This window comes from Camponotus vicinus, unplaced genomic scaffold (assembly GCF_025532165.1).
Source record: "Camponotus vicinus isolate PSW18456_S1 unplaced genomic scaffold, iyCamVici1.0 SCAF_5, whole genome shotgun sequence".
Classification (NCBI taxonomy): domain Eukaryota; kingdom Metazoa; phylum Arthropoda; class Insecta; order Hymenoptera; family Formicidae; genus Camponotus; species Camponotus vicinus.
Genome location: NW_028141977.1, coordinates 12,621,207 through 12,634,311, shown reverse-complemented (window position 1 = coordinate 12,634,311; position 13,105 = coordinate 12,621,207). Strand labels below are relative to the sequence as shown.

At 27.3% G+C, this 13,105-nt stretch overlaps 3 protein-coding genes across 3 annotated transcripts in view; all 3 read right to left on the bottom strand.

The window, feature by feature from the left end:
* Alpha-man-ia (alpha-Mannosidase class I a) overlaps positions 1–13,105 on the bottom strand; it is a 478,743-nt gene that overhangs the window by 116,994 nt on the left and 348,644 nt on the right. The gene's annotated exons all lie outside the window — the stretch shown is intronic.
* LOC145972538 (uncharacterized) lies at positions 1,120–6,506 on the bottom strand. The gene is made up of 9 exons (XM_083101262.1): positions 5,990–6,506; positions 4,146–4,265; positions 3,914–4,031; positions 3,518–3,779; positions 3,340–3,456; positions 2,781–2,871; positions 1,600–1,745; positions 1,286–1,418; positions 1,120–1,199 (listed from the first exon to the last, which is right to left on the bottom strand). The coding sequence occupies exons 1-9, from the start codon at positions 6,182–6,184 to the stop codon at positions 1,149–1,151; spliced, it is 1,233 nt and encodes a 410-aa protein (XP_082957388.1). The 5' UTR covers positions 6,185–6,506; the 3' UTR covers positions 1,120–1,148.
* On the bottom strand, positions 6,946–11,918 carry LOC145972539 (uncharacterized). The gene is made up of 9 exons (XM_083101263.1): positions 11,584–11,918; positions 10,962–11,081; positions 10,746–10,863; positions 8,614–8,875; positions 8,424–8,540; positions 7,839–7,929; positions 7,593–7,738; positions 7,247–7,379; positions 6,946–7,167 (listed from the first exon to the last, which is right to left on the bottom strand). Exons 1-9 carry the CDS (start codon positions 11,725–11,727, stop codon positions 7,117–7,119), a joined length of 1,182 nt encoding a protein of 393 aa, XP_082957389.1. The 5' UTR covers positions 11,728–11,918; the 3' UTR covers positions 6,946–7,116.

Genomic DNA, 13,105 nt, shown 5'->3' with positions numbered 1-13,105 from the left:
TTTTCTCTAAAATGCTTAGTTTTTGAAAGAAAAGGAGTGTACGGGTGGTCTAGGACACCCTGTATATATGTATATATATATATATATATATATATATATATATATATATATTATATTATTATATTATATATATTTATATTTTGGCTTGTAAAATAGATATATTTATTTACCTTACGCTTCAATTATCATACTTTACTGGCTCTTGCGAATTTTTAATTAATAATTCAATTATTTATTATTTAACTTGCACTTTATTATTTATCACTACTCAAAATGCGGTTAATGATACATGTCACTAATGACACATATGACACATGTCATTAATATCGCAAATATCGCAAAGCGTCATTAGCGCAATCTTCCGTCGAGAGTAGGAAATGTATGTTTTCTCTTTCTATGTGTTGTGTACATATGCGTTGATGACGATGATGATGATAAAGACGTTTCTTAATTGAAAATTTTCATATTTCGACTTTGCGTTATGATATCTCCGTTTATAGATCACGCAGCACAAAAATAAAGATACTTATTATACAATTCAAACCCGCTCTATCGATTAAGGCTAGTAAGAATTCGATCCGTTCAGCCGTTATTGAAATCCAATAATCTGAGTTACTCTCAACTGTCCGACTCGTGTATAGATACACGGAGTGCCGCGCTAACGTTTCGCATGAACTTGGCGCGAGACACTACCGTGTCTCTTGATACACGGAGTGCCGCGCTAATGCTTTGCATGAACTTGGCGCGAGACACTACCGTGTCTCTTGATATATGATTTAACATGCTTTCAAGAGAGTACAAAATGTCTTGATACAAATAAATCTAAATTAATTTACTTTAATATAATATAAAAATAAAAAAAAGAAAATGTTTTTTTTATATATATTTTGTATTTAAGCATATTAATGCATATCATTGATACGAATGGAAGATGTAGTAGATAATTTTTTTACATAAAGAGATAACTTGTGTTTTTTATGTAATTTTCAACTTTATTGTTTTTGCTCTTGATAGGTATATCTATTTACTATGTAAATCAAGAATAAAAGAATATGTATTATATTCTAGAAATTTGTAATACATATATGTATATTTATTTTATATTAATTTAAAGATCTAGCCGACAAATAAAATTTCCTTTGTAGTTATTACCGCGTAGAATAAATCATTATGAAATAGGATACTGCCGCATTTACAAGCTAAAAAGGACACATACATTTAACTGCTTAAATCTACGTTAATCCGACATTACAATTTGTTAAAAAAAAAAAACTTTTAATTTTACCGTAGCAAAACCTTCCAAGGAAGCAGCAAATATGCCACCGCATCTTAAATTGATGTCCACCATTCCTTCTTGCATTATAAATAATAACATTTTCTGTATTTGCAATGGTGCTGCATACCACATTCCATTATAACTATAAATTTTAAACGCTGTAGTGAAATAAGAAATAAACTAGCAAAAAGCTAAACATAAGCTAATTAATATTCGATCAACTGCATGTTTAAAAGTATTAGAAAAATATTTATATATAATAAGATGGATCTATATAAAAATTATTTAGTATTTATATAAACATAGTAAAACATGATACTCACGTTGCTTTGAATAGCTTCATTCCGTGATCTGTTACTATTTGTCCCGCGTAATTGATGTCGAACATATAAATTATATGAATGCCAATTAACAAAGCAAGTATCATTGTGTGTGTGATATTATTCATTAGTGTTATCAATTGCAGAAACTACGACGAAATGCCACTTAAAGAGCAGTCAATTAAGCATAAAATAAATAAATAAATATATAAATATAAATATTATATATATATATATATATATATAATATTTATATTTATATATTTACAGGGTGTCCCATTTTAACTTGGACAGTAAAATATCTCAAAAACTAAGCCCAGCAAACAAAAATGTTTCAAACAAAAGTAGTATGGTTTCGAGGGGGACATAAGATGGTATCATTGATTTGACCTTGAAGAGTTATTTGAAGGTCACATGAAGATCACCTTCAATTTCTTAAATGGAACCCTACTATTTGTCATTGCATATTCTTGTAGCTTATCTCGAGAGCTTTTCAAAACACTATAATTAAGTACCTTTTCGTTAAGTACTTTTTGAGTTATGAGGCTTGAAATAATTTCTTAATTTTACATAAACCGTAAAATATCTTATAAAATATTCATTTTTCGATTACCTTATCTTAATACTTTTATGTACAAAATAATGAGAGGAATCAATTGGTGTAAAGAAAACACATAGTTGTTTTTAATAAAAAATATGGAATTGTTAATTGCAAATTACATATTTTTTCTTCAAAACAACTATGTGTTTTCTTTACACCAATTGATTCCTCTCATTATTTTGTACGTAAAAGTATTAAGGTAAGATAATCGAAAAATGAATATTTTACAAGATATTTTACGGTTTATGTAAAATTAAGAAATTATTTCAAGCCTCATAACTCAAAAAGTACTTAAAAGGTACTTAATTATAGTGTTTTGGAAAGCTCTCGAGATAAGCTACAAGAATATGCAATGACACATAGTAGGTTCCATTTAAGAAATTGAAGGTGAGCTTCATGTGACCTTCAAATAACTCTTCAAGGTCAAACCAATGGTACCATCTTATGGCCCCCTCGAAATCATACAACTTTTGTCTGAAACATTTTTGTTTGCTGGGCTTAGTTTTTGAGATATTTTACTGTCCAAGTTAAAATGGGACACCCTGTATATATAATATAGTATATATATATAAATATTACTTACTTGAAAAAGACTTAAACTTAAAGAGCTGACACCAACTACGATCAGAATAGCAAATAATACCGCAAATTCAGATGTGAAAAATTTAGTAAACCTTCAACGAGATGTTAAGTATTAGAATTGTTATATTATCAATATAAAATTGTTACATTATCAATATAAATAGATGCAAACATTGATATATTCAATTTTCTATGCTTTCATGTGATAAATAAACGTGATTCCGATCTCATATTTAATCTTGAGATGGTAATTATCTAGTTCCATACTTTAAAGAGATATTATATTTTTAAGAATCTATGTGTGCATCGAATACATATTTGAAATAAGTTGCAAATCTTCAACACATTTTTATTTTTTCTAAATGTACTTAATTTTAATTGTTCACAAAATTTTATTGTGATTTCACTTAATGTAAAAATATATTAATAAACAATTTAATATTAAACATGTAGTAAAATAACGCGGTTTTAAAATCAGTCCTGTTTTTAGTGAATTATGAATAACACAAAAAAACAGAGTGCAAATAGTTTTATAGCAATAAAAAAATATAAACACTCACTCGATGGCCCTTCGATGTACAATAACTGCATGTATAATCTTTCGGTAAAGAAGATGTTCTTTTGTAGAGCTAGAGATTGCTAATATATTCCACTTCATCGCGTTTTCTATACGATAACTATATAACTATTTAGATATATTTCGATTTTACAAACAGAGACAAGCGCAATTAACGTTACCTTGCGATACTAAATAGTGCACATGTGTGCAGAAGATATGTGAAGAATGTCGAACTGGTGCTACACAATGCAATTATTGCTACGATTATGGCTACTATATGATGAAACAATATAAGGTATATATATTTCTCTTGGTTGACAAAATATTCCGTGATGACGATAAGTCGATAGGAACGTGATTCGTTTAATGGTAATACAAAATCAAATATTAACGGTAGAAATTGAATTATTATGAAAATGATTAATCCAGAACAGCACAAGCCTGAGAAAAATTTAGATTTAAAAACGTAAAGAATTTAAAGCAATATATATCAAATATATATTTAAACATTCTTTATCTCGTTAATTACAAAAATTTCACAAAAACATATAAAAGCGATAATATTATTATCTTACTCATCAAACTTATTGTGAAAAGATTCGCAAAATAAGAATATTTCTTTATAATACCAATTTCTAATTTATCTTTCAATAATTCCCAGTTGTCTCGGTTCCGCTCCAGCATTTGCTTTACCTATTTATTTCACTTTTCCTTATATCTTTCCTTATATTAAAATACAATTTGTTTTATCTATGTTACAATACTATATTCGAAAAGATTATATATTATATTTTATTTTGAACTTACACTATCTGCTCGTATAATAAAAAAGCAATATTTTATAGTGCAGAAAAGAATAGGCAAGACAAACGAGAAGATCTTGAGAAGAAGGTTTGTACTGTACTGCGTTGTGATGAATAGCAGTAACTAAGAACAACAGATATATTTAGGAGATATAATAATAAATAATTTTTATCTTTCTGCCAACAAAATATTGTTTCATATATGTTAGAATGCATTAAATTAACATTTTTTGTTTCAAAATTAAATTCAAATATCATAAATTTAAAAAAATTTATATATATACAGGGTGAGCCATTTTAATTAACGCACGCAATTATTTCGGAAACAAAGCATTTTAGAGAAAAATGTTTCAGACAAAAGTTGTTTGGTTTCGAGGGGGCCATAAGATGGTATCATTGGTTTGACCTTGAAGAGTTATTTGAAGGTCACATGAAGGTCACCTTCAATTTCTTAAATGGAACCTACTATTTGTCATTGCATATTCTTGTAGCTTATCTCGAGAGCTTTTCAAAACACTATAATTAAGTACCTTTTCGTTAAGTATTTTTTGAGTTATGAGGCTTGAAATAATTTCTTAATTTTACATAAACCGTAAAATATCTTATAAAATATTCATTTTTCGATTATCTTATCTTAATACTTTTATGTACAAAATAATGAGAGGAATCAATTGGTGTAAAGAAAACACATAGTTGTTTTTAATAAAAAATATGGAATTGTTAATTGCAAATTACATATTTTTTCTTCAAAACAACTATGTGTTTTCTTTACACCAATTGATTCCTCTCATTATTTTGTACGTAAAAGTATTAAGGTAAGATAATCGAAAAATGAATATTTTACAAGATATTTTACGGTTTATGTAAAATTAAGAAATTATTTCAAGCCTCATAACTCAAAAAGTACTTAAAAGGTACTTAATTATAGTGTTTTGGAAAGCTCTCGAGATAAGCTACAAGAATATGCAATGACAAATAGTAGGTTCCATTTAAGAAATTGAAGGTGACCTTCATGTGACCTTCAAATAACTCTTCAAGGTCAAACCAATGATACCATCTTATGTCCCCCTCGAAACCATACTACTTTTGTTTGAAACATTTTTCTCTAAAATGCTTTGTTTCCGAAATAATTGCGTGCGTTAATTAAAATGGCTCACCCTGTATATATATATATATATATATATATATATATATATATATATATATATATGATACAATTATTAATAAAATTTTAATAATTATAAAATAATTGTCTTTTGTATATTTTGGAGAATAGTTTTGAGTTTTGAGTTTGTATCATTTCTGTGTATGTAAACACACACACACACACACACACACACACACACACACACACACACACACACACACACACACACACACACACACATTTAAATAAATTAATAATCGCTATCGAAATGAATTCGACGATACAAGATTATTTAAGATTAAAAAAGCATGAAAATATACAACAGATGTATTGGTATTAATTTTACGATTTTTAAAATCAATTTTTTCAAATATAAATAATTATATAAAAATGTTTACTTTACTTCGAGTATTTCATATTAGAGAAATGTATCCCTATTCAACATCAAAAATTAATATTTTGCAAATCTAGGAATGTCTGTATTTCTAATATACCTTCTTATCGTCTTATCTATATGAAAATTGCATTGCTATGTAACATTCGAATTGTAAAACGTTTTTAGGAATTTGCGCCTCTGTATGATGAAGCTCTTAATGTTTTATTTGTTTATTTGTTAAATTTATTAAAATGTATATTTTTTTAAATGAAAGTTATTATAATTAATCATTTTTGCAAAAATTATAAGTATAGGCTAGATATACCTGGGCAAGAATAAATGTCGAAAGAATACTGATAAAAAACACTTTTTGTATCCCTGCGAAATATGACTGTTGGTAGGGCCATAAGCCAAGTATTTTAAGAACCACTTGATTGATTTTATTATAATATTCTTCTGTTGCGTGCATCTTATACGAGAGTTGTGACACAACTATGACATAGACTTTATACTTTCGCATTATTTCTTTCAAAATTGCTCATAAATTATTCAAGTGATCGATATTATCACATAATGATAGTTAGAATATGTAAGAAAATTGTTATAATGGTTATAATTTTCTAACAGCGGAAGTTAATTTGTTTATGATATAAGTGAAGCTGAATTAGCCGAATTTATATCAATTTGAGAGCAATTTTAAAAGTTGTAATATTAAAAATTTTGTTGCGCAAACGCATTCATGTTTTTTGTTTTCAACAAAAAAGTTTCAGTTTTTATCGGTGCATCGTAGGATGTGACTCACTCTGGAAGTAGTACTGTTTTATCAGATTATACAAAGAGCATGAATCATATTTAAAAAAACTGCAGACTGATTCATTCATTGTTCATTATTATTATACGTATATAATCTATGATTGTGAATTTCTATTTTTTGTTATATATTTTTTTTAAGAAAGTTGTAAGCAAAAATCTATCTCTAAATTTTCATGTAGTGACAGGTAAAATTTGATCGATTTATTCATTACAGAATATGTGTGCCTATTAAAATAAATATTTATATAAAATTTTAACTACTGCAGCAAAATATGCAGCATTCTCTCATATGTGTGAATTGAAAAAGTGTATATAAAATAATAATAATAATAATAATAATAACAATAACAATAATAATAATGTTATTATTATTATTATTATTGTTATTGAATATTGCAAAAAAAACAATTACCTAATCTAATTAACGAAAGTATTCAGATACAAGTTTCTCTTTGATGGATTATCTATGTACTAGCCTTGCATAATTTACTATTGTTAGGAGTGAAATAATGTACGTTTATTTAATATATTACTTTAATCATATTCATCAACATTTACATGCTGCACGACTATATTCACTTGAAATAGATCTACCTAATTGATAATGAATTTTGACAAAATATTGATAATGAACTTGACTTATCTAGTAGAATAAATTACCGTAAAATAAGATACCGCTGTATTAGTGAGCTGAAAAAGATATGTAAACTGTTTGTAAAATTCACATTAAATCGATTCTGGTTTATTCCCAGAAAATTTTTAATTTTACCATAGCAAAACCCTCCAAAGATGCAATAAATAAGCTTCCACATCCTATAGTGACATTTATCTTCCCTTTTCGCATTACAAATAGTAATAATTTCTGTGTATGCGACGGTGCTGCGTACCACAGTCCATTATAACTGTAATTTTTAAATATTAATAGTCTAAAAAAATATTTTTTTAATGCTAGAATCGGAATTGTGTAGATTAGCAAACAGTCATTTCCATTTTATAATTATTGTGAAATTGATTGTATTTTTAACAATATCAGAATGATATGTATGATATATATATAAAATAAATTTATAAATATAACTTTTTAAAAGTATTATAAAATAAAATATGATACTCACGTTGCTTTAAAGAATTTTATGCCATGATCTGTTATTTCTTGTCCGGCACAATTAGCAAAGAACAAATATATTAAATGAGTAATTATAAATATGCCGAATATGAATGCCTCATTAATATTGTTTGTTAATGTTACCATTTGAAGAAACTACGATAGATAGTTAGTCAATGATCAGTCCATAATTAAATAAAATAAAGATGGGAAGAAAGGGGAAAGGGGGAGAGAGAAACAAACAGATGTTACTTACTTGAAAAAGATTGAAACTTAAAGAGCTGATGCCAACTATGATCAAAATAGCATATGATACCATAAAAGTTGATGTTAAAAATTCGGTAAACCTTTAACGAGGAGCTAGATATTGGAACTATTAATAATATAAATAGTGCGAACTTCAAAATATATTCATTTATGATAATTATTATGTTTGTAACATAACTGTCGTACAATCAATGTGTAAAGTATTAGATATATTTTACAACCGCATACATTTATTATTAAAGACTGAGTTGCCGGATTCTATTCAGGTTTTTCCAAAATTTTAAAAACATAAAATGCGATTAAAATTAATTGTTTATTGAAATATAGTTTGTATATATTTCAGATTTAAATTAACATAATTAAAATTACATAAATTTAAAATTCAATAATATATTCAATTTTGAACTGTAATTAACTTGTAACTCAAATTTTTAATATGTGTCGAAAAGAAATATTAAGCGTTGAACGTGCTATGTAAATGCCGACATCAATCAAGTTTAATTGACAAGAATTTTAATTGATAACAAATACGGGATGCTATAAAATATATAATAAAGATATAAAAAATACTAACTCGATTGCCCTTCGATGTATAATAACTGCATGTACAATCCTGCGGTAAAGGAGACGCTCTCTTCTAGGATCAGATATCGCTAATATACTTTTTTCAATTGCATTTTCTATTCGGTAGCTATATAAATCTATATTTAGATTGAAATATATGTTACAGGAGAGAATACATGTGCATGAATTCATGACATTACCTTGCTATTTCAAATAGTGCACATGCGTGCAAAATGTACATCATAATTGTCGCACCCGTGCCAAATATTGTGATCGCTATTATCAAAACAGTTATTATCTCGTGCAACAATATAGCGTAAATGTATTTCTCTTGGTTAATAAAATATTCCGTTACTGCAATGATTTGACAGGGGCGTGACTTGTTCAACGGTATTATAATATCAAGGATCATCGGTAGAAGTTGAAATATTGTGCAAAAAATTGCACCTAAGAGACAGAACGCTAAAAACCGTTTTAAATTTTGATTCCTTAATTTGAATCCAACTATGTAAATTATTTCGAAACAATAAGTTCTAAGTTGCTCTCATATATACTCAAATATACCTTTTGTCTATTAATTGAAAGTAATTAAAAAAATTACGTAGAAACAATAATATTATATGACATCTATAATACTATATATATATACAGCGTGTCCCATTTTAATCGATCACCCCGAATAACTTTTTTAATTTTGATTGTAGAAAAAAACGTTTCAGACAAAAGTTATATGGTTTCAAGGGGGACATGAGACGGTGCCATTAGTTTGACCTTGAAGAGTCAGCTGAAAGTCACGTGAAGGTCACCTCCAACTTTTTAAATGAGACACCCTATATGCTTTTGTATATTCTTATAGCTCATCTAGAGCTTTCCAAACAACTATAATTAAGTTAGTTTTCATTAAGTACTTTCCGAGTTATAAGGCTTGAAATAATTTCTTAATTTTACATAAACTGTAAAATATCTTGTAAAATATTCATTTTTCGATTATCTTACCTTAATATTTTTATGTACAAAATAATGAGAGGAATCAATTGATGTAAAGAAAACACATAATTGTTTCGAAAAAAAAAATATAATTTGCAATTAACAATTACATTCTTTTTCTTAAAAATAACTATATGTTTTCTTTACACCAATTGATTCCTCTCATTATTTTGTACATAAAAGTATTAAGGTAAGATAATCGAAAAATGAATATTTTACAAGATATTTTACAGTTTATGTAAAATTAAGAAATTATTTCAAGCCTCATAACTCGGAAAGTACTTAATAAAAACTAACTTAATTATAGTGTTGCGTCCGCGGACCGATATCTATCGAACGCGCGCGACACAAAGATCGACACTCGCGTATTCGCTCGCGCACACGCTCGCGCACTCGTAAATAACACGGTTCTTTATAACACCAAAACTTTAATAGGCAACACAGAAACACAAACAATAACTCGGAACGATAATACAACGGCTCGTAAATAGAGACGCGTCCGCTCAGCTTGACAGCTGGCTTCAGACTCCAATGACGGCTGCTCCATCAACAATTCCTTGACAACGAGATCTTCTTCCTTTTCCAAGACAGACTCGACCGCGACTCAAACCAGGGACGTAACAATAGTGTTTTGGAAAGCTCTCGAGATGAGCTACAAGAATATGCAAAAGCATATAGGGTGTTCCATTTAAAAAGTTGGAGGTGACCTTCACGTGACTTTCAGCTGACTCTTCAAGGTCAAACTAATGGCACCGTCTCATGTCCCCCTTGAAACCATATAACTTTTGTCTGAAACGTTTTTTTCTACAATCAAAATTAAAAAAGTTATTCGGGGTGATCGATTAAAATGGGACACCCTGTATGTATATATGTATATATATATATATATATATATATATATATATATGTTTAAAGATCTATGGGACAATGTCAAGAAGTAGTAAATTTCACTAAGAGAATCATTTTTTGTCAAGAAATCCATGTCCTGCAATGCGTCCTGGAGTTATGCGTTCTTGTTCGGACCTGAATATTAATCCACAAAAAAATTAATCCTTTAAATAAAATTAAAAAAGAAGAAAAGAAAAAAAGCAGAAATAAAATCAAAGGATATGTACCAAAGTATTAGATATCATGCGCAATATATCGCACGACCGGTTACCTTATAGGCGGTTCGAACAGAAACGTGTAGCTCTTTAAGGATATGTCGAAGTTTCTTGATAAAAATTGATTCTTTTGGTAAGATCTATCACCTTTTGCAGTGTGTCCTATAGATCCTAAATTATCTTAGGATATATAGAATAAATAACTATATTATGAATAATTATATTAGTATCTTCTTTTATACCCATCACAGTCATCGTAAAAAATCTGGAGTTGCAAGCATATTTCTCTATAATATCAATTTCCAATTTATTTTTCAACAATCTCCAATCATTTCGGACTTGTTCCAATAATTGCTTCACCTGTTTAATTCGTTTTTTCCCTTATCAGTAATTAAAATATAATTTTCTTTATAAATGTGTTATATATTTGAATAAATAACTCATCTTGTTGGACTTACACTATCTGCCTGAATGATAAAAAGGACATATTTTATAGTGCCGAAAAGAGTAGGGAAGACGAGTGAAAAAATCTTGAGAAGAAGATTTATATTATATTGGGTCGTAATGAATACCAGCAACTGTGTAGGAACAATATTCATTTCACATAAAAAAATATGTGTTACATATAAAATTCGTTTTATTACGCGATAAATAAAGAAAGTTCTTGAAGCATTTTTTTATAAAATATTAAAGAGAAAAAATCAATCACAAAAATACTTATAATCAGTATATAAAAATTTTGTGTATGTGTATGGTATATGATAGTACGAGAAACTTTCATTTCAAAGTTTTTACAAATATCACATTAAAAATCAAGAAAGACATTCCAAAATCTATTCGATCGTTACTATGATATTTGTTGCTTTTTAAAAATTTATGAAAAATATTACTTATATCTCTTACGTAAAAAAATTCTAAATTTATAATATTATTTTGATATAAAAATTATATATTATATAAAAAAATAAAATGATAAAATGAGGAAAATGGAAATGAAACCAAAATATCTATTAATATGCGTATTTAATGAATGTTATCACACTCAATTCACAAAAATTATAAATGTAACTGAATGCATACCTGGACAAGAATAAATGTCCAAAGAATACCGGCAAACAATATTTTATGTATTTGCGTGAGATGTGACTGCTGATAAGGCCATAAGCCAAGTGTCTTGAGAATTACTCGATTGATCTTGTAATAACGTTCTTCTATCGCGTGCATTTTACACGACAAATGCAATATAACTGAGAGAGGAACCCTTGAATTTTCGAATTATTTCCCTCGATATTCTCCGTCAATTTTCAACGATCGATATCATTGCCGGTAATTATTATAAAGACAGTAGTATTCCAACAATTGTGAGTTATGTATTTATGATATAGATGAAAGCGCGAATTATTTTGAATTACCTCAATTTGTAAGAGCAATATATTTTTATATATTCTTACGCAGTTATGATCATTTTGTTTTGCTAGTGGGAAGACTTTCAATATCTTTCTATATCTCGTATTTATAAATTATCTCGTACGACATATTAGGAAGAATGTTTAAGATAAAATTTGTTTGACAGGGAAAAAAAGGATATTAGGTTTATCTTTAACGTAAGTGTCAAAATCATGTTAAAATTATAACCTATAATTTTGGTAATAAAACAATATATAATTTGTTTATAAATTTTTCGCAATATTCGGCTGAAATTAATATACAGATATGGCCAAAAATTGAATAGTTTATGATTTATTTTATGCTTCGACATAATTTCACATAAAGTATGAAATATCTGGGGTTAAAATATTTTTCGACTATTTCACATAAATTCTTTTGAGTGTTAAATAATGAGAATAATGAATCGCTGTAAAGGAAACATATAGTTATTTTTAATCCCTTGGATGTAGGAATTTATCCATCAAAATAGACCAAAATTGTGCATGGTCAATTGTTTAAAATTTGAAAAATGTAATGATATATATTATTTGGAAAGTACTAAATAAGAATTTGAAATCATATTTGCAAAATTTAAAATGACTGATCCAATACAATGGACATAAAGATGGAAATATGTAAAAAAAATGAAATTATAGTGTATTTTATAGTTTTTTAGCATGCTGAATAAAAAAATTTATAAAATTTCCAAAATTGAAAATGACATTAAATTGAATATGGTAGGCAAAAAAAAATAAATAAAAAAATGAAATCTTGGTTTATTGTGTGACAATAAGAATGTTATTGAATTCTTCAAATTCAAAATAGTAAACAAGCAAAAATCAGCATATTATTGTTGTTTGTACATTAAACTAATATATAATTTTATAAAATATTTTATGGTCCCAGAGTACGTCACGAAAAGGATGTGGTAGGATGTAACTTGGCACTCGTTTTTTTACTTTATAATTTTTCTTCTTTTTCAAAATTTTTAATTTTTTGGTATTTTTTATAATTTTGTAATTTATTAGAATTCATATTTTAGTTGACTCTTATGGTATGATAATTTTTAATACGAGAGATAATCTTGTAATTTTTTTCTTTCAAAATCCTATGAATTTTGTCTAAAACATTTTTTTATATGGCGCATCAAATTTCGAAGAAAACATCTTGTAAA

Bases quoted from the DNA above. Each gene is read 5' to 3' on its own strand.
- LOC145972538 (XM_083101262.1), bottom strand. From the start codon at position 6,184: ATGCGAAAGTATAAAGTCTATGTCATAGTTGTGTCACAACTCTCGTAT. The intron at 1,746-2,780 runs GTAAGTAATATT...ATTTCGTCGTAG, and splicing joins TAAGTTTAAGTCTTTTTCAA to TTTCTGCAATTGATAACACT. The intron at 1,200-1,285 runs GTAAAATTAAAA...TGTCCTTTTTAG, and splicing joins CCTTGGAAGGTTTTGCTACG to CTTGTAAATGCGGCAGTATC.
- LOC145972539 (XM_083101263.1), bottom strand. From the start codon at position 11,727: ATGCACGCGATAGAAGAACGTTATTACAAGATCAATCGAGTAATTCTC. The intron at 7,380-7,592 runs GTGAGTATCATA...TAAAAATTACAG, and splicing joins ATAAAATTCTTTAAAGCAAC to TTATAATGGACTGTGGTACG. The intron at 7,168-7,246 runs GTAAAATTAAAA...TATCTTTTTCAG, and splicing joins CTTTGGAGGGTTTTGCTATG to CTCACTAATACAGCGGTATC.